The sequence below is a fragment of the Macrosteles quadrilineatus genome, unplaced genomic scaffold (genome assembly GCF_028750875.1).
Source record: "Macrosteles quadrilineatus isolate MER2022 unplaced genomic scaffold, UCM_ALF_1.0 Scaffold_7__1_contigs__length_78375512, whole genome shotgun sequence".
Classification (NCBI taxonomy): domain Eukaryota; kingdom Metazoa; phylum Arthropoda; class Insecta; order Hemiptera; family Cicadellidae; genus Macrosteles; species Macrosteles quadrilineatus.
In genome coordinates, this window is record NW_026542600.1 from 35,588,015 (window position 1) to 35,610,958 (window position 22,944).

The 22,944-nt window shown below is 32.8% G+C and overlaps 1 protein-coding gene across 2 annotated transcripts in view; it reads left to right on the top strand.

The window, feature by feature from the left end:
• The window catches only part of LOC128999173 (glycerol-3-phosphate dehydrogenase [NAD(+)], cytoplasmic), a 33,174-nt gene that overhangs the window by 6,526 nt on the left and 3,704 nt on the right, over positions 1-22,944 (top strand). For both annotated transcript variants that reach the window (XM_054425569.1, XM_054425568.1), the window contains exons 3-8: positions 6,394-6,534; positions 8,242-8,383; positions 11,639-11,751; positions 12,130-12,360; positions 15,580-15,686; positions 18,137-18,229. In XM_054425569.1, the coding sequence (XP_054281544.1) occupies positions 6,394-6,534; positions 8,242-8,383; positions 11,639-11,751; positions 12,130-12,360; positions 15,580-15,686; positions 18,137-18,229 (827 nt within the window). The remainder of the gene's footprint in view (positions 1-6,393; positions 6,535-8,241; positions 8,384-11,638; positions 11,752-12,129; positions 12,361-15,579; positions 15,687-18,136; positions 18,230-22,944) is intronic.

The following is a 22,944-nucleotide window of genomic DNA, read 5'->3' on the forward strand; positions in this document are numbered from 1 at the left end:
AAACATTCAAACAAACATAGCTCATATTAGGGTATAGGTTACATAGGTAGGTACATCAATAATTCTCTTAAAAATAATTTAAAACTCTTATGCACTATTTGGCCATTGGACACATTTTACATTAACAAGATTGTGTAAATACTCAGTTGAGTATGCAGGATTAATTGAGGTGATTATATATTGGCTTTAATTGTGCCATAAAAAGATGTTTTGGCTTTGTTAGTTCTTATCTGAAGTGTCTACTTATCTTGAAAGCTGAAGCTGTTCAGTTGGTTCCTGTAATATACTTGATAAATGTGTTGTCCTCAACTCGATGAGTATAATGATGACATTGAATCTTACCTTTATATTCAAAATATTATCTGAAACGTGTTTTATCAAGTGGCCTTTAAAAAAAAAAAACATTTCTATCCTATTTTGATATCTGCATAGGGTTGAATGTTTACAGCCGTTGCATTTGATGTAAACATAATTAGTTAACATCTTAAATAGATTGACTTCTGTTGTCACTTCACTAGGGATTTTGGAGCAAATTAACAAATGAAAATTTGCATTACTCATATGCACAACTTCTCCACAGTTCAAAACCAAAACATTTTCAAGCATCACCTCGTTTGCCTATTGCAAGCTATTAAATCAGGGCAAATAACTAATATATATCAACAAATATATACTTCTATAGATATATAGGTGGTAGGAATTGTTGTTTATAAAATGTTGTAGGGTAGATTGGTTAAAGTACAATCTAGTTTCTAGTGGGGGAGTTGTTTACAATTCCAATATGAAATGTGTAATCTTTTTTGTCTGTAGACTCTGCCTAAAGGCTTTCATCAGTAACCAATTACTGTGTTTGTTTACTGGAAATTTCCACTGATATGCTACAGAACATTCCACTTGGTTTATTTCTATAAGATTCTCAAATCTCTGTTATCTATTAGTAGACTTTAAATATTTGTGTAGATAACTAAAACAACAACTTTAGGGTATGGTCCATTTCGGTTTTTAGACTATCAATAACAACATACAACAATGAGTTTCATCTCATGTACTCATCATTAGAGATGTTTTGTTAGCCTGTTGCTAAATTGGACATTTTTAAGAAACTCTAGGTTGATTTTATAGGTGTCCAACAACCTTTGATCAAATTTGACTTCATCCTAACTAAGAAAAAAATAAATGTTAAATCCTTTTACATAGTTTTTTTTCAATTGGTGGTACCTACTATACTCTCTGTTAAAAAAAACGACAATAAAATGTAGACTTATTTACTACACTTGTATAATAAAGTTGAATGATTAGGAAACATCCAAGCATGATATTTGACACCCAAGCTGCCAAGTAAATGAATGAATGAATGAATTATTTATTCCATTATTCCATTAAATTTGTTACATAGTATAAATGTTTAAAACTTTAACTATAACTATTAATTTTTACAAACATAAAGTAATCAAGAAAACAGAAAAAATTAACAACTTGTGAACTTAATGTTGAATGATATAGACAAGAACTAACAAAACGAACATAATCACTTAATAGTTTTGTAGCTAGTCATCATTTGTAATTGTTGGTCTGTGGAATCAGCAGACTTAGACAAACTCTGACTCTGCGTCTGCTGGGTTGCCATAGTCTTTTAAATCACCTAAATTTGTTAATATAGGAATTTAAACAGAGATGGAATCAAACATGGAAAAAATTATTGTTTGTATTTTACTTGAGGATGAATGATAATGCAATTGACATTAAATGAGTGATAGATGTATAACGATCATTTCTGTGGGAGCAATTTTAACCATTCAGTTTAAACCCATGAACTATTAAAGGCAGATAATTACTCCCCTTGAATGGCAATTGTCTCTAATTGGTAGTTAAAGTGAAGTAAGGTTTATTTGAAATTATTGCCAATTAAAAGTAGTTGTGCTGTAAACAAAAAATCTGGGACATCTGTAAATATTATTAAGACATTTTCAGTATTTTTTAGTCAACCTTGCTATAGCCCCTTGGCTGTTATGCAATAAACAAAAAAAGATTATTTGTGTTATCTTCATGCTAGTATTTAGTGACTTGTTGTGAAATAATTAATGTTTGCTGATTGGTTTAATTTGATAACAGACACTTTTGACAAAACACAATTAATTCTATTCCACTGAGTAGCAGAAATGATTAACGGTTTAATTGCTTCCCACATGGTAGGCTAAAATAATTTTGTATTTTCCATTGAAAATTCTGAATGAGTTGAGAAATTGTGTGCCAATAGTTTTAGAAAATGCTGAAATGCAGAAGTTTTTTACACCAGTATAAGACTTTTTATCTCTAGGCTATCTCTGACACCTAATAATGTTCATAATTTACACTTTGAAGTTTGTTATAACCTGGTAAATATAATAAATATTAATAGTAGACAATGATAAGTGACCAAAGAGGTTTACGTAGGGTAAGTTGGTACATGAAATTGTGTCACAATAGTTTTCTTATAAATATGCTAAATAAGTGTACTTTTATATAGCCTAAATCAATTTCCGTCAAATTGATTTGCTCTAGACAATAGACCCAGCTAATGCATGTCAATGCAAACTAAAATAAAAGAAACCTAGAACACAAAATGGAGATAATGTTTTTTGTCTTCAAGCGATTTTCACATACAACAAAATTCTTGAATGGAGTTTAGTTGGTTGAATTAAAAAACTTTTTAATGTTTTAAAATACATATTTAGATTTTCTCTAATTTTAACATTTCTGAAAGGTGGTGTAAACATTTGTTTCTAAATAGGTAGGGCTTTCTTAAAAAAATTCCAAATTGTGGTGCTCTAGCAATCTGTATGATCTTTTATTATATTTATGTACATTGTTACATATGGCATTTTTATCAGTGATCAAAACCAATTTAATTGATTTAATTGATCTTAAATTCGACATTACTCTCAATGCCCTTTTCTGCTGAAGCAAAACTATGTCCATGTTTTTTTGTGTTGGATCCATAGAAATAAATGCCATAGGTAATAGGTGAATGAATTAATGCATAATACTGTATATCACTTTTGACGTTTCATTATTACATGACCGAGCCTTTTTTTCAACTTGCAAATGCTTCTGGATGTTATTAGAATAAGGATATCAATATGATTAGCCCGTGCTAAATTACGTAATATGATTAAACCTAGAAAATATTTTATTTTCTAATTTGTTCAATACTTGATTATCAACAAATATTGTAGGCTTTAATTCGTTCCTAGTTTGTTTTGTTGAAAAAAAAAACAAAATTGGACTTGTCTGAATTTAGAGGGAGATTTCTGCTAGCCTATCTAAAAAAATTCTTTTATGAAAAGTCTTTGATAAGCCGTTATTCTTCAATTTAAATTTTTTAATGTATACCTTATGAAGTGTAATCAATACTATTTATAGCTTAATTCAAAAGTTACATATAGCTTTTGAATAGTTTAAAATTAAAAATACAATGCCTTATAACATTCATTACCTTAATGTCTAGTATTCTTGAGGAAGGTAGACAATTCTTTGATGAAATAAATGACCATTTTTATTAAGAAATATATTAATTTGTTGTTCACATTATTTCAGGAATAAGCACGGTCGGTGACAAATATAAGGTTATTTTCATGTATAAAAATATACATTGATGACAAAATTTTGGGACCAAAACTAGTCAGCAGTCAGTGTAATTAGTGCATGAGAAATAATGTAAAGTAAGGCGATAAAATGATTCCAATAAGAATGGCAGTAGAATGGTTCTGACTAAATGATTGAGTAGATGATTCGTTTTGAGTGTTTAAAAGCTAAAAATAAATGCTTGTAGCAGAGACGTAACATGAGGCACAGGTACAGCTTGGTAAGTAGCCAAGTAGACCTTGGCCTTGGTAAACCCACCATCCTCTTGTGCTTTAACTTACTCTGTGATAAATGTATCATCCTTACCCTCAGGAAAGAGACAAATGAATGATGATAAAATAATCAAGCTATTTGTTAAGATTTTCCCTTCTACAAATTTTTCTTTAATACATTTAGGACGTCAAGAGGGACATATGTAATGACTTACTTAGTTAATATAACAATATTTTAGCAACCATTGAAATCATAATAAGTGTGTCTAATGCTTTGTCGTTTTGACCACTCAGCAGCCTTTATTGGAAATTAAAGAGAATCTGCGATAACCAACAATCTTTTGTTTGGTTTGAGTTAAAAGCATTAACAAAATAATTTTAGTAGGTCTAAAATAGATTTAGTATGCGGCCATGTAACATGAAAACACTATGGCCTAATGAGGATCCAAAATACCCTTAAACCCAAGTGACCCAAAATAAGATTTATAAAAGGATTCATAAAAAACATCTTTAAATACAGCGATACCAATTAAATTTTAAAATAACTCAGTTACTCCATAAAACATTCTTGTCTAAGTTATAAGTTACATTGTTTTACTGTCACAATTTTTATCTTATCATACATTTAAGGTTAAAATAAAAAGCCACATTAAAAACTTTTGATCAGAACAGAGTCTCAGTCATAAACATACACTTAAGTTAAACATTTTGATTCAGATTTAAAAACAAAATTTTCTTTGAAACCTTGAACTACTTGAACATAAACACACATAGCTATCTCATAGATTCTTTGGCAATGGCTGGACATTGATTGGCGTGGTGTCTTGGACTAGAGTGAATTAGGTGTTGAATTTTGGCATTAGGCAGAGACAGATATAGCTGCAAGGTCACCAACTACTCAGTTATGAAAGGTTTGAATTGATGAGACAGATGTTTGGACTTCTACATAATGTTTTGGAGATAGCACAATTTATAGTTTGTGTTAAGTGAGACAACTTACTAAATTAACCATTGATGAAAGTAATGATTGGGTAAGGAAAAAACCTTTCCTGTTTGCCTTTTTTTAAACCACGGTTATTGATATGAACTCTTCTGATCATATTGGAAAAGTATTATGAAAATTCAATAACTAAATATTTATACTTTGTAGTTTATTTTCTTAGTCACATTTGTTAAGCTGATTATCAGTGTCTTTGCACATTAGCCAAGCAGCAGCGGAATAAGCCATCAATGAGAGGAGCTGTTTTATGTTGAAAGAACATTCAACTGTTTATATACTGGGTAGTCCACAAAGAAGTGTAAATGTTTCATGTTATTTTACTTGCCCAATTCCACCTTGAGGATTTTATAATTTTACACAATCTATAATAGTTATTTGTGTAACTAGTGTGCGATGTGGCACTTTGTTGCACATGAGAGTAATTTTTAAACACTCGAGCCGCAGGAGAGTGTGGAAAGTTTCTCGAGTGCAGCACTCGTGTTACACATTACAGTAGAACCTCGATAACAAGACTCTCATGGAAATTATTAAATAATACTCGTTATAAAGGTTGACTTCTTATCAAGGTTTGCAATAAAATGTGATTAGGTGTAAAATAAATTCTAGGGGATTTGAAAATGACACTTGTGATAATGGGTGATTTGTTATGGAGGGATACATGACATGTTTTTAGGTTTGGTTAAATCCAAGGGTTGAATAAAATGGGAAACGCTGGACCAACTGATCGTAGTCGTAATATGGTATTACGTACCTAATAAAAGCACACTGTTTCGTGTTGTATGGTTGGAATACTGGAGTGCGGTAAAAAAAAATGAGTGTGGTAAAAATAAAATGAGTGTGACAAAAGTAAGTAATTGCAGCAATAGCTACTTTGCATGTTAAAATCAGTGCAAGGAAGCCCGCTTTGTCTGGTAACTGTCGGAAAAACATGTTGAATGGCTTCTGGGGACCTAAAACGATAAGTATAGTTATCCTGCATGGAGGCCTTACCGTGAACACTATGGTACTAGATTCTTTCCCTTTACGGAAAGTCTCAAAAAGGAAAAGCAAGGACAGTGTAAATGAGGATTAGTTTCATAAATGGAGAGAAAGGAAGGTATTTAACTGGTTTTTCATGGATAACCAATACAAAATGGGATTGTAGCTTCTATTTGTTAGGTTTTATTTCTCTTATTTACAACTCCCTGTATTTAGCCTATGTATTCAACCTAAGAAATTGTTATGTAATAAGTTCTAGCTAGAAATTATATAAATAACAAAAAAATATTTCATAAAGATATGTTTATAAAATCGCTCATCATCCATAATATATATGAGTAAAACATGCTGTTTATCTTTGTTTGCAATTTCTATTTTAATATTTTTGGGTCTCAAATTACCTATATTTATGGCACATTAGTCAATGCTTGTACTTTGTCCCTTGATTGATTTTTTACTTATTTTAATTAGGCCCTATGGCTCTAGCACAGTAAGTATTTTAGGAGATATTGTCTTATAATTTTATCGTATTTCCTTGATGACTATATAGATTTATCTTAATGGTCTGTTATTGTACAGGTTGCAGTTCCTGACGTTGTAGATGCAGCTAAGGATGCAGACATTCTTATTTTCGTTGTGCCTCACCAGTTCATCAGAACACTGTGTTCCAACCTACTTGGCAAAATCAAATCCACTGCTGTCGGCCTTTCATTGATCAAGGTAAAGCCAAAACTTTGAGGCATGGGTTAGAACTTAGAAGTCACCATACTATCCGGGACTAGGCTCTAAATTCTCAATTTTATACTAAAGGCTGTTAGCCAATATCATCCTCTTCATCTGGATCATCTGGGTTTCCTTATCTTCCACCAACATCCTGCGTACTCGTTCATCAAAATCTGGATCATCCACTGTCGTTGATGTACTACAAGATTTACTTGTAGTAGGTCGGTTCATTTTAAGTAAAAATATACAGTACACAGAACCTTAACCAAACAAATAAGAACCTCAAACAAATAACTATTTGCAAAGAATATTGTGTTTGTATGCTGATAAGACAACTCGAAAAATGTAACTATATCACCACAAAAGATGAATAAACTTTCAATACAGTCTACGTTATAGATCATACTTTAACCAACAGCAGGGTAACGGTATAGAACACACCTGGTAAATCTGACCGACCAGGGAAACAAAAAACGTCCACCCTAGACACTCCTCTGGGTAAAACTTATCAATATTCTCCTGGTGGGTCAAGGAGGGATAGGGAGGAATGTATTGTGAGTGGTTAGTGCAAAAACTTATCAGTGTTGTCAATATCAAAGCATAAAAATTCCAGATTGACCGATGTGTACTTGTAAGTGTTAAGTTCAAAATGTAAGATCTCCCTAGAAACCTAACTCCTGACTAGTAAAGAAGATTTGTATGACTCAAAATCTTATCAGCAAAGAAAACTTACTAAGGTTTACTGGCACTTAAACATTTCTGTAAAAGTTGGAATATAAAAAAAAACAGCATTATTAGAGTTTCCAAACTATTCGGTCACTTTGGAAACTATTAAAAATCTCTAGTCAAAACTAGCGATGGTAATAAAAAAGAAATTTAATTAAGAACCATTTTGCTTTTTGGGATATTTCACTTGAATGGTAAATTCCGGGTGGCAAGATTTTGGAGTTGTACGTCTAAGGTTTTCTGTAAAGTTAGCTATGATTGCAAGGGGATAAGATTCCGACTCTCATACCTGATTAATACTATCCATGAGTAACCCTTATCAATGGATCTAGAATCCCGACTGCAAACATACTTCAGATCTCTTAGGTTACTATGGCACAGTGATAAGTTATAATACTCATTAGTGCCTGACGGTAAAATTTCAGGGAGGTAGAATTTCGCTACCCCACTATGGAACCCTCCCTGACTGATTTAAGTAAGCGTGTCCTTGTAATATCTAACCATTACCAATCCTCTTTTACATTTCTGCTGGCATTCCACTGTGCAAGCCTAGAGATGTCTTTAAAGTGTAACAGTGGAGAGATGTGTCCCTTAGCATTCTTGAAATTTGTCTATGTTAATACCTCATAATGTAGAAAAAAATAAATTGATTTTAAAATCACTTAAGAGTTATTTTATAGCATACTATAGAACTACGGTCACTCATTTATGTTCCATTGATATCCACCCACCAAATAACAGTCCAACAAATTCATTATTACCATTTAAAAGCACAATTTGAATGTGGCCTTTACAAAATGTGCATGCATTTTGTAAAGGCCATGTGCATGGTTTTTGTTGAAGTACTGCTGTAAACAATATGAGTAATCTAATTTGTAGTAATTGTAATACCTAACTAAAAAAACTGGTTTTTGGTACAATTGTTTAGCAAAAGATTCAATAGACCAAGTGTTGCAATTGACTTTACCTTTGGTCTAGGGATTTGACAAAGCTGAAGGAGGTGGTATTGACCTTATCTCTCACATCATCACTCGACATCTCAAGATCCAGATGACTGTGCTGATGGGAGCAAACCTTGCTGGTGAAGTTGCTGAAGAGAAATTCTGTGAAACTACAATCGGTAAATTCCTTTTTGTTTAATCTTGAATTACCTCTAGATGTTAAATGTGTTTCTGTATACATTCTTTGTAATGTCTATACAGTTCAATTTTGTTTTTACCAAAATACAAGATAAATTGATAATTGGGTTTGACAAAATGATTAAGCATGTAGAAGCAGTCTAGGTCAATTGGAGGGCTAAGATACTTCTGAGAAAGGATATTAACACGTTGGGTGCTGATGACGGGAATTCCCGCAATTGCTTAACATTGAAATAAATGCAACTTTTATGTTCAAACATGTCGACAGCACGAATAGTGTTAAGGAGGAGATATTACTGTAATGTCTAAAACATTGCTGGTGTGAGACCAGCCACTTGCACTGGCACTGGCTCAAAATCAATTAACTATAACACAGCTCATTGCACAATATTATTTGAATATGTGCATAAGTAATGAGAAGTTAGTGGATTGACGATAATGTTTTAAATGCAATGCCTGAGAATGAGCTATTCCACTTTACCATATAGAATTTTATGAAACTGTCCAGTAGGCTGCAAACTGTTTGATTCTATCGGCAATCTATTGCTCTCTAAATTGAACAAATATTTTGAAATTTACACAATAGCATGTTTGCTGAAAAGATCCTTATCTGACTTTGTAAAACAAATTTGGAACCAGCCAAGAACTATCATTTACAATTTGTTTGCCAGGTACAAATATTTTTACCATGTTGGTTCTGGTTCAATGCAAAGTTTAAGAATACAACTTTGAACTTTGTACGGTACATAAATTCTTAGTTTGTAAACTTAAACTTTGAACTTAAACTTTGTTTGCTGTAGTATCAGCAACCACCATATTCAAAACATGGCCCATAGGCCTACACTGTTTATAGATAAGGTTATTGTTGTATTATATTGATGAGCTTGCAGGCCATAGTAAGGTACTTTCTTGTGTTAGCTCTAACAAATGAGCACAAAAATTACAACCTCAAATATAGTTATATCCTCTAGAATCGTCACCTTTGCTCAATAATGGCAAAAAGGTTCTCAAATATATGAGTTCATGAATTACATAACAAACACTTATCACTAACTGATCCGATTATTTGTGCTATTCACCATCAATCTAATTATTATGCCATTTAGAAGGTCCTTTAAAATCTGTTTTGGATTAAAATAAAAATGACATTCAACCCTCCATCCAGTATATCAGAGAGCTCTGCCTGCACTTTAAACAATTTAGTTGAAAAAAATTAAAAGTGTCCATTCAACAATCTGGTCTAAAATGTACTCTATGTAGTTCTTTTGAGGAACTGCATTACATTTGTTTTTTGGCAGATATGTTACAGTAGAACCCTGGTTAACCGAATTCGGGTTAACCGAAACAGTTCCATAAAATAATACAGGACTAAAATATAAGTAATACGTAATGTAAAAAGCTTTAGCATGTGACGGGTTGACAAAAAAAATAGTTATCTGAAACGTTTCTCCCCCCTTTATTTCTGTTAACCGTGGTTCTATTGTATTGAAGCGGGGGTTTATTTTTGTCAAGGTGCTGAGGTAGCTTCCATGGAGCGCTCAATGGGTCTAGCGTGAAGTGGTTTTCAGTGCCGAATGTGTCATTACTGAACATGTTTATGTAGTCTTTTATTAACTAAGTTGTACAATTTTAAATCACAATCTTAAGTTTTAGTGCGCTGTCAATTGTCTCAGAAATATTATTTTATGCTTACAAACAAATATAAATGATTCCTTTTACACAATGACTTATGATGATTGAGCATTGTATGTGTTATATGCGTTCTGTTCTGAGTGATCACTGCTTTTAACAATTCTGCATATATCTGGGAATATAATAGCATGAGATGGGGAGGAGAACAGGTGACTGTTCCGTATGAACAAGCTAATCAAATTATTTTCAGTGCCGCCACCTGACCACAGTCCACTCAGCACGAGGCGTGCTCGCAATATTGCACGGCTCATTATCAAATATTTGTTTGATTTTTTAAATGAATAATGTATATGCGAAACTGTGTATATCAAGGCCGCTTTGGATGTGAACTGCCTGTAAAACATAACCCATTATTAAGATAATTATTTATTTATATTTGCTATGTTATTGATTGTATTCGTAAATTAAAATTGACATATTTTAAACAATTTGAATCCCAACAAATGATTTTCTCTTTGTGATTGCTGTACACCAACATATTAATAGTAATAGTTAAAACCAGAAATTTTTAATCTTGAAACAGAAAGTAATAAATGAATCCCAAATCTCTAAACCTAAACGTGAATCTTTTTAAGTTATCTGATTATGGTCACATACAAATACAGGTACCTAGAGATAAAATGTTTATTCTATAATCAAAAATGAAAGAAACTTGAATCCTGACCCTGAAGTAATAACATGAATATGAGATCAATAAGCTATAACCGTAGGTCTCATGGTAAGACCTAGACCCGGGACCGATTTACTTTTTCATTTTGAGGTCACCAGAGGCCAAAAACACCCTCCGTTCAAATTCATATAGATATGTGTGTATGTGTCCGTTAGCGCGATAACTCAAGCAAAAATGATCCGATTTTGATTAAATTTGGGACAAATGTGTAAACCTACGTTTATTCGAACGAGTTCCCGAACCACTATAATGGGACTATGGAAACGGGGGTTTTTGGGGGGTTTTATGGGGTATAAATTGGTTTTTCCCATTTTTGACTCTAAAACCATAAAATTTCACAATTTCTTTCCAGACCATTTTGTAGAGCTTAAAAAAATAAATAATTTGGTATTGAAGCGTTGTTGTATGCCTAACAGTTACAGAGGTACCTAATTTAAAAAAAAAAACTTTAAATTTAAAATTCCCATGTTATTTTTATGGACTTATGGAGAATTAATAAACTGTTGTAGTTCGCTTGTTTATGGACATATTTGAATCAAATTTGGCAATTTTGTTTATTCCATACTAAGCTATCAACATTTAAATCAAAAACTCACCTCAATACCTTCCCTGTAGCAACAAACCTAGGTAATTATTAAAAATAATGTTATTTAATAAGGAAATAAATCTGACATTTTTCAGGGAATATTTTAGTAGAAATGCAGCCAGGTAAATGGAAATTAGTTAAGTCTGCAGGTTTGCTGTGGCGGGGGTATTTTTCTTTTCCATCAATATTAGTTTATGTTACAACTGTTTGAGGATTATTAGTTTGTTTCAATTTAAGCTTTGTAACACCTCAGGCATTTCAGTCTTCAAACGTACTCTTTTTAAACAGGGTGTAAGGACAAACAGCTTGGTTCTGTTTTACGTGATCTCTTCCAGACAGAAAACTTCCGTGTCGTGGTTGTCGATGATGTGGATACTGTTGAAGTTTGTGGTGCTCTAAAGGTAAATTATAAATATTCATTCTGAAATTTGTTTATCACATTAAGACTAAGTAACTATTATTTGTCTCATCGATTTTAGTAACAAGTTTTAAAATCTAAAACTAATATCCTAGAATGAAATTTACTATGTTCTACTGGTTCACGAAGAAGTGTCGCTGCATATAATACCAAAATACAATATTCCAGTGAATGTCTGTATTTGGCAGTTGAAGCACTGAACCAAGAAAGTTGGACCAAGTTGAAGTTGGTTAGCCTTTTTTTAACGATAGGATTGAAATATTCAATCATAGTCATAACCAGCAGCTTATTTTTTAAAATTTTGTTTTGGTTTGGATCCATGTGTTTCTCCTCATGTGATCGTATGATATTCTTTGTTTAGAACATTGTGGCCTGTGGTGCTGGATTTGTAGATGGCCTAGGTCTAGGGGACAACACCAAGGCTGCAGTTATCAGGCTTGGTCTCATGGAAATGATCAAGTTTGTGGATGTATTCTACCCTGGCTCCAAACTCTCTACTTTTTTCGAGAGTTGTGGTGTTGCTGATCTCATCACCACTTGCTACGGAGGCCGCAATCGTAAAATCTCAGAGGCCTTTGTCAAAACTGGAAAGGTAAGAACAATCATAAAAATTAACTATAGCTTTAGTTGGTGGAGATACGTTGTTAAATAGAAGATCTGGTTTGCAAAAGAAAATTATTCATTTAGTTATTGTAATGATTTTTAAGTATTAAAACATTAAAAACACTATCTATTTAATACCAGGTGTTTAGAAAATAGAGGTGTAAAACTAAACAGGTATATTTTCCTGTTGGCCTTGACTTTCTTTTTTTGTTTTGGGGGGAGGTTAAAATGCTTTTACGCACAATGAAATGCTCAATGTCCTCTCAGTAGTGCCGGACTCCTGCGGGCTCGATGTTCCCAGACTACCGGCTAACAAAACCCCTCATCTCCTAGGACACCACATTACTTTAGGCTAGGCCTTTTTAGCTACGTACTAGGACTTTCCTTCTTAGTTTCTCCCTACGGTTTAGGCCGGTCGTGATCATTCTTCTCGGCCTAAAGTATGGCCTCGGCAAACTGCTTGACACAGTTTCAGGTGCCCTCTCCCTGGAGCATAGCTACAACAATATTATCTAGAGTGATGTCGACACCGATCTCAGAAATCAAAGAGCCTCGGCGGATATGTCACCTGCCACAGAATAAGAAGGTGTGCTCGGTAGTGTCTGCATTGCCGGGACAGTATAAACAGTCCGAGCTGGCGGCCCTCTCTTTTCTGTGCTAAAAGGCCTAGAAGTACCCGTGACCTGGCAAAAACTGGGTAATGAAATCAGAAATACCCGACCTCACCATGCTCCCGTTCCACCCATGGTCTAATGCTGGGAATGAACCTGGTGGTCCAACATCCCCAAGCTCAGCCTCTCATTCGCGCTGCCAGCGGTCGCACTCTTCTCTGGCAGCAGTCTCTCTGCCAACTTCAGGTCTCATGCGGTAGATCGCCTGTCGCTCCCTCCCGAGATGAAGCCAGCTGGACGACAATCACCATTACTGCAGGCTCAGAGACGGTGCGGTAGGCAGAAGCTCATTGACACTGAATACAAGAAAGCCGGTCATGGAAGACGTGGCTTTCCAGAACATGGGCCCAGACCTCAGCACGGTACAAAAGCACTGTTTGGACAGCAGACATTAGTAGGTGGCGTCTACAGGAGTGGGCACCGCCGATATTTGGCATAAGCCTATTAGGGGCAGCGACTCCCTTGGTGGCTTTGTCAATTCAATTCAATAATTCAAAGACAATTTATTTATTAATTCATAAAATATACAATTGTATACCTGAATGGCTTAAGACTTAATCATACGTTATAATATAATAACAAGATAGTAAACTGATACCACACACACACACACACACACACATATATATATAATAATGTTATCGAGACGAGATTTTTTATTTCTCATACAATTTCGAGAAGGGATTTCCCTTCTCATACACAACGGGAAATGCACGTTCGACATTATTACCTGATTTTGTAACATTTTTAGATGACTGTTTGAATACAAAAATAATAATAATAAGAAGAATATTTAAAATCTTTTATAAACACATCAACATAAAAAAAATTATATTTATTACGCCTAACTTATTAAAAATGCTTACGATTAGGAAACATGGTGATATCAGTTAGGATAGAGTAACTTATCCTAAAATAAATTAAATTATAAAATAAAAGCAATACTAATTTCTATAAAATAGTTACTTGTTTTGGCTTTGTTTACAGTAGTCAAACATGCCTCACGCTGCTTACACTTAACAAAACTTCTCAAATGATAAATTAATTAAAGCAATATTAGCATGTAAAGAATTAATTTAATAAGAACGTCTTCGAAAAGGAAACGCAACTACAACCCGCTCCTGTATTGCGGGTATCGCATTGACTTTCTGCAGGCGTTTTTAATATATATATATTTTTTTTAATTCTTGTCTCGAAAAAAATCTCGATCAAAAAGAAATCTTGTCTCGTATAACAAGATTTAAAATTTTCCAGAATTTTGAGACTTGACCATCAATATATATATTGTTCTTGAGGATTTCTTGAGACAATTATTAAAAATAAAACATGAAACAGTGCGAATTTTTGTTTGATACAAACGTTTACAAGCAGAGAATTAATGAAATGTAAAAATGAACAAAACAAATAAATAAATATGAACAGTCAACAAACAGTTGAATTTTGAGAACATATGATTGAGTACAGATCAAAGAAAAATAAAATCAGCCTCAAAGAAAATTAAAATTCAGCAGAGTTCAATCACTTTTTTATTATCTTCAATTTAAACCAGAGGGGAACTTTGTTTTATATACAAAATGAGTTTTAAATTAGTCCCCCCCCTAATTTTTTCTACATTTCTTAAGATATCAACTCCGGACCACGTCAGAGTATATATATATATATATATATATATATAAATCTATATTTATTTAAATGAATTTTAAATCCAAAAAAATCCTCAAAACTATATAGTGCTTTGGTCTCAATAAATATTTTTAATTTCTTTTAAACACATTTAAAACTGTTTTGATATTTTATTATTTCAGGAAGGTAGTTATAATATTTTATTCCAGTAATCATTGGATTTTTGTTTGAAATTGCTTTTTTAGAATTATTAATTTGAACATTTTTAAGATTTCTTGTATATTTGTATATTATGTGTGAATGTTTCGTTGTCTTGGCAAAGTCTCTTAAATATTTGTTTTGTCAACGGTTCGCTTTATCTGCTCATTGAAAGACATCTTGCTGTCAATTATAACCCTAAGGTATTTGGCATACGGCTTGGTCTCCAGTTGGACATGGCTCACTTGCATGGGAAGGACAGTAGGTATTCCCTTCTTGGTTAAGACCATGATCTTGGTCTTTCCAACCGCCAGCAACAAGCCATAGTCCTGCATCCACATCACTACACCAAGTTTTAGCTCTGCTTTTCAACATTTCTGCTTGCAATCAGAGCAGTGATTTCGTCAACGTAGCCAACGAGGCGGGTCTCATCGGGCATTTCAAGTCTTAGCAAACTGTCGTAGGACACGTTCCAGAGATTTGGCAAGCTGGAAAAAGAAAACGGGAAATTTATTGGCAATAGAATACCTCGTGCCACGCTACGACCATGTACAAATTAATTGGCAATAGAATACCTCATGTAACTTACCAAAAACAAAAACACAGCTGGGACTAAAATGTTTTTAATCTTATCTTACGTAGTAATACAGCCTCTTAAATTATGTCTTTGATAAAGCTGTACATACTGTTCTATGTAATGAACCTTTTTATTTCAGTCAATTAAAGAGTTGGAAGATGAAATGCTGAATGGACAGAAACTACAAGGACCATACACTGCCGATGAAGTCAATTACATGCTGAGAAACAAGGGAATGGAGGACAAGTATGTTTATCCTTATATGCATTTTTGTGTTAAATTATTTCTTGACTTCTTATTGTATAAATTATCTTGTCTTTGTCTTAGATCATGATAGTATTGAAAAGAGAATGAAATTGTAAAAAAAGTTAAAATTTCAATTTGGACGTTGAGTTCAGCTGGGAAATTGCCATGCCTGAACTGTAGGTTAGATCATGACTTTGTCAGATAAGTTAAGTTTTACAGATAATGTCCCATTGTCTGAATCGTTAAAATGAGTAGTTCATATAAAATAAACAGTATCAGCAATGTGACACATACTTTCTTCTGTTAGCTTGTCAACAACCCGTATCACGGCACATGGATAAGCAGTGAGAGTAACATTTTTATAGTTTACTGGGAACATCACAAAAGTTGCAATAACTGTTAAACCGTAATTTATTTACAGCAATAGGGTATGTATTTATTTGAGTAGGGATGGACGAGATTGGATTTTAGTTCGAGACGAGACAGGATTTTTTATTTCTCATGAAATTTTGAGACGAGATCGAGACTGGATTTCCCTTCTCATTCATAACGGGAAATGCAGGTTCGACATTTTAACCTGATTTTGTAACATTGTCAAATACCTTCTGATTTATGGCAGATGACGAGTTAAATACAAAAATAATAATAAAGAATGTTTAAATTCTTATCTTTTATAAAAAAGCATCAATAAAAACATCGTATAAAAAATACAAATATTAATTAGTCATTCCTTATTAAAAATAACTCTTACGCAAGGAAACATGGTGATAACAGTAAGGATATAGTTCAACTTTGAAAAATACCAAATTTATCAGTCAAAAACATCAGTCTTACTAGTTAAGTATCAAGTAAAAATTTGTCTAGTGTTATTTTTTGAATGATTTTGAAGTGACTTGATTTGGCTATGTTTAGGCCTACTGTAGTAAAATATGTCTCACACTGCTTACTCTTAACAAAACTTCTCATCATTTGTGATGACGATACAAAAATTTATAAAACAATTAAAGCAATATTTACATGTAAAGAATTAATTAAAGAACACCTTTGCAAAGAAAAGGCAACAGCAACACGCTCCTGTATTGTGGTTATTGCAATGACTTTCTCCAGGAGTTTTTAAGTTTTTTTTTTATCTCGTCTGGAAAAAATCTTGATCAAAATAACATCTTGTCTTGTAGAACAAGATTTAAAATTTTCCGAAAATTTCTCAAAAATTCGAGACCTGTCCATCCCTAGTTTAGAGTTAAAGGACTATAACATACACACAATTTGAATACAAATTGGTCAAGTCTGTTTTTTTAAATCTGATTTGTTAGTGATTTTTGTGTGGTTTTTATAGAGAGAAAGAGGTTCAGAGTCAAGAGGAGTACTACTACATACTTAATTTCAACCAAAATCGTTCGTGCCCATTTTGAGAAAACTTGATATTTTTGCGATTTTATGAAAAAGTTAGGTACCATAAAAAATCTAAATAAATTCTGGAGATACCACGGATTGGTACTTTTCCTACATACCAAATTTCATCAAAAGCGGACCACAGGTGTTGTTTGTAGCTCTGTACACCTCCACACATATACAGACACCACTTCAAAAGGCACTTTTTATGGGGTTCAGGGGGACTCAAAACAGATATATCCACCCAAAACTCAAACTCAAAAGTTTTGACGAAAACAATACGTTCTCCATATACTATTGTGTAGAGAGAGAAAGTAAAAATTACTGTATTAATAAGATATTAAGACTTAGGTGCTTGTTCCAAACATGATTTTGTGTTGATAATGTTGATATGGATAACAATGGTGAAATGGATAGTTGAAGTGCATAATGATTTCTTAAATACGTTAAATTGGATATTATAACGGGTATATTATAACGGGGTTTGTATGAGTATTTGTGCTCAGAGACAAATTATTGCAGTTTAGAGCCACTAAAATATATTGCTGTTTGTGAAATTGATGTTTTATTATTTAATTTGGATTTTGATTTTTGAACATTTAAAAAAAATGTTGTAGCTTTGTTTGTTTTTACAAATGTATTAACAACAGACATTAAAACGATTTATAGAAAAGTAAATAACAATTCTTTTTTTGAAGTAAACTTTTGGTAATGGTGAGTTTATGATTAAGTTATTTCCCATAATATAATGGTTATTTTCTTAAGCCTGCCATTTGTAGGCCTATTGTTTTTTTTTTTTTTTTTTTTTTTTTTTTTTTTTTTTTTTTTGGTAATGGTTTTTATTTTATGATTTTCTAGCTTCATGGGTTTGTGTACTAACCTTGATACATTTTGAGGACTTTCTAACCTGAAGACGAGATCAGATTCCAGATCCGTAAACATTGTGAAATATTCTTTTTTTACTAAATGAGTAAATGTAATGAAAATTGTCAGCAATAGTCCCTTAAACAACACTTACTTAGTAAATGTTTCAATGTTTTGATGGTTTTTGTTTACAGATTCCCGTTGTTTACTGCCGTCCACAAAATTTGTGTCGGTGAACTAAAACCACAAGCTTTCATCGACTGCATCCGTAACCATCCTGAGCACATGTAAGTGGAAGTCAAACGTAAACTACATTTGAACAAACGTAAAAACATGGTCCAACTTGCACTACAGAGAGCAATGTTACAATAAACTTGGCTGGTACATGAACAAATATTATTTTATTCATTTACTAATTGCAATATTAATAAAATTTAAAATTGGATTTTAACCCCTTTAACCTCAGTTTTCAATATATCAGTAGTTCAACATGACATTGGGCCTGACATGGCCTGCAACCTAATAAGACACTACGCACAGGTGAAGACAGCTAGGTTTGATTGATAATTAAGATGTCTATAGGCTTCCTGACCGAGAGACAGCTCTGTAAATTCATTAAGGCTCAAATTTTGTCTTAGTCTGGTTTGAAGGTTTCATTGATAACATACAATAAATTCATATATCTGGGGTAGCTTGGTTGGAGAATCCCACATAAAATAAACAATGGTGCTGGTGTAGGTTCACTGGGACTGGATGGATGAATGCTATGTGAGTTACTCTCTGATCATGCACTTAGCGACTTGTTAACTTCCTTTACTGTGTATATGTCCAATAGAAGCTTATTTTTAAGAAATTGAACTTTTTTATTCATGAGATGGGAAAAAGTTATAAAAACAGGCATGGTTAAAAGGGTTAAAAGTGTCTGTTATTTCAAAATATTTTTTCTTTTGGCTATTTTGAAATGTGTTGTTTCAAATGTAATCTTACTGTTTAGATTAAAGGGTCCCAAATTTTGATCAAATCAGTCCAAATCATCAAGCTCTATTTCAAGAGGCTTTGTAACATTACTCTCTGCATGATCGAAAAAAGTGCATAATCAAAATGAATTTATAAAGCTACACCTTACCTGAGATTATTAGAGGTGTGATCTTTTCGAATTTAAACAATATTTCATTCAGTTATGCAGTGTCAATAAGAGTTTTGAAATCAGGCTCTATGATAACGATTTAAATTGTGCATTAATTTAATTGTTTGCTATACCAAAACGTATTTTAGAGCTATCTTAGTTCAAAAATTTTATTTCATTAATGTTTACTACACATTATGCAAAGCAATTATTTTAGATAAATTATTTCAGTATAAAAGTAGTTTAATGCGATGTAATATTTATTTACAATTTTAGTCATTAGATGTTTGTTAGGAAAACCATTTTTTAAATTGTTATTTCTATTGCGGTCCAACATTTTATACTGATTTGTGTGCAGTTTCACCAATCTTGTCAAAATGACATTTATACCGAATCTATTATTTTATTAAAATATATAATATTTATACCATCAAATTTTAATCTTGTTTTGTTGTTATAGTAAAGATTTATTATTGTTATTTTAAATGAGCATGTAGTAGCTTATTAGTTTTATGCATTTGTCAATACTTTATTGGCTGTAAATATTGTTACTAAGAATTTGTTATGCAAATATTATATGACTGTTGTTGATGGTGAAAGTTAGATTTTTTCTTCTACATCTTTATTCCAAACATCCTAAAATCCTGCTAAAAAGTAAAATTCTATAATATAATCTTATTTGTGAGTGATTGTGCCTTGTGAGTTTACTTCATAAACCTTTCTTAACACAGTTTAAAATGGTTTCATTCGTAGATTTTTTGTTGCTAGATTTGTAGAACATCTTTTTTCCTTCATAAATTTGTATTCATATATCAAGTGTTTGTTGTTTTAACACATTAACTTTTCTAATAATATGCCACAGTATACATTTTATATACCAACTTTTGATGTTTTGGTCAACATGTAGGCCTATTATTATTACTTTTATTTGTTATTTTGCCTCTGCATTCTGTCTGCTATGAAATAGCTTAACCCTGGAATCTGCTTTTGCTTTAAGTACATTACAATTGTATTCACTCTTTCCTGCTGTTATACTATTATAAAACAATACATGGCTGGGTAGCTGAGTGGTTATAGTGCTCGCCTACTAATCAAAAGGTCGCCAGTTCGATCCTGAGAAAAGTCAGTAGCTTTTTGATGGTTCGAAACAGGACCCAGCTGTTCCTGATCATTGGGCTTTAAATAAATGATCCTGGCTAATGAAACAACTGATCTTAGTCAGTAACAAAGCTACACAGATCATCTCACACCATTCTACACTCATCCTTCACTCATATTTGGGTTAAAATACGCACCTAAGTGGCGTCCCCATCTTAATGATTGATGATTGATGATAATGATCTTTTTCTTTATTCTTCAAAAATGGTATAGTTTCAATCTTCTCTCTTTCTAAATGTCTTGTCCTGTTTAATAATGAGAAATGTCTTTAATTGAAAATGGTGTGATTTGTTGCTTGATTTTTCTGATTTTTGTTTGTAAAGAAGAGTTTTGTGCTAACAAGCTGTCCAACAAAAATATTAAAACGATGGGGTATTTGAATTAAATTAATTTAAATCACTGATTTACGAGTACAATAATAAAATATCAAATTTGCAATCCTAATAATTAATCTGGCTAATAAAAAGGCTCTGGTGGTGGTAAATAAATACAAATCCTCGGAACAAATATCTGTGGTAAAATCCTACGTCATCTTACAACTAAGGCATTTACTTTGAGTTCTGATGTAAAATTTAGCCAGTGACATTTTTAAGCTAGACAAAAATGTAAACAATATTGTTTGGTGCAAACTCTTGATCTCAATCTAGCTCTTAACTACATCTGTTATTTGAAACATTTGATTGGTACATCTGTTATTTGAAACGTTTGATTGGTTCTGGTTCTGGGAGGACAAAGTTCAACAGTTAAAGTAGGCATTTCTGGACATTCAGACAAACTGTGTTGCTGGCAAGAAAATAGATTTGTATGTCCTTTCATGGTGCACTAAGTTTACTTTTACTTGAAATGCCCTAAGAGTAAACCTGCACTTTACCCATAGTTGGCATAGTTTTAAAATGGTTGCAATTTTGTATTGGGTTAAAATGGAGACGTAAAATTTGGTTTGGGGACACAACAAATAATATTGACGTCGTCTACAGAAATACGTGTAAGTAATGTCTTAACCAAAATTATCCGTACCTTAAAATTTGTCCAGATAGATTTGCCTACAATGAGATAGTCCAGGATTCTAAAGTGTTCGTAATTTAATTATCGTTTTGAGTTTATTGGCTCAGACTCAGATTATAATTACAACAATACTAATAACTATATTAGCTTACTTTCAACAAGTGATCATCACAGCCACTCGAAATATGTGTTGAAATCGATTTTAGAATTAAAATACCACGCGAATAAGAATATAATGGAATGATTGTTACGAGGCTTATAAAACGTGAATAGTTTGTTGTACTTGATTAACACCAAAGTAAAATGTGTCCTAATATTAGCTCGGTCAATCACCAGAGTCGTTTGTAATTAATTGCCGTTCAAACTTTGAATTAGTATGGTTGTCGATTAACGCAATGTAGTGTCTACAACATTAATGAAATAATTAAAACGTTTATAATACTTGGTTGGTGTTGGTAGCCACCATAGCCTCGCGTAAGACAGAATCTACACTTTCTCGTGCGTGCAGAATCGTGCCTTGAACATGCGTGATCGGCGAAATATAACTTAAAATACATCAAACAAACGTAACATTTTATTAACCGGTAGTGAAATTGAGTGTTGTGTGTTGCTCTTCTCTTACCGGTGTTCAGATAGTTTTGTGATTTTCAATATAGGCTATTGCCAGATATTGTTTCGTTGTGGATCATGTAGCGTGTGTTCGGTGGCCGAAGAAAGACTGACTGCCTGGGGCACTTCTTGAGCGATTCTCTCCTACCGCCTCTGGCCTCAAGGTTGAAAACTTTTCGTGAAACAAATCAACGTATTCAGGATGACCGTGAAATATTACCTCACATTAATATATGACCCTTTACAGCTTTCACTAAAATATCCTATTATTGGGCTAAGTACAATGTTTGCTATGTCCTGCTATATATAGATAGTTCCTCGGTTTCCTGATATTGCCCATTCAAAAATCTTACTTTTATTTATGTGTTAAAGTGTGTGTAGGTGTAAATTCAAAATTAATTTGGCCCACAATCATCTAGCCTATGTCACTACCCAAATTAGAAATGGACCTCATTGTATACAATAAAATATTATTATCAAAATTACAATGCATTTTCATATTAAAAGTGTTCTAAAAACGAGAAAAAATTACTATTTTTATTTTGAGAAAAAACTGCAAACAAGTTTTTGAATTTGATTGGAACTTGGCGTTGTAGCATTCAGAGGTGCTTGTTGAGTTTTGTTTTGTCCCTGATTTTGTAGTTTAGCTTACAGTCTCAGGCTGTAAGTTTCTCTCCAAAAACTGCCTCACAGTGCCACTTATAGGCTTATTGGTTTAGACTTGAAAACAAAGGCAGTGATTTGTTAGCTAAATACTTAATTTTTCATTGAAATTATTACATTGGAAGTAGTCGACTATGAACTTTAGATATAAAAAATAAGTGGTAAACTCGAATGTACTACCGCTTCTCAAAAGCTAGAAATGGGCATTAATGATAATAACCGACAAATAAACACATAATTCAGCCAAATGAAACCCAACTCAAGAAATTGTTAGGTAAAAAAATAAGAATCATTCCTATGAGCATGAACATTTTGGTGATCAAAAAACACTTAAAACGCTCATGTTCCTTGAGCATGGTCTAAATGCAAGGTTTCTAATTAGCGGTGGCGGTTGTCTGATTCTTGCACTATTGGAAATAAACTGATGAATTTTCATTTCTC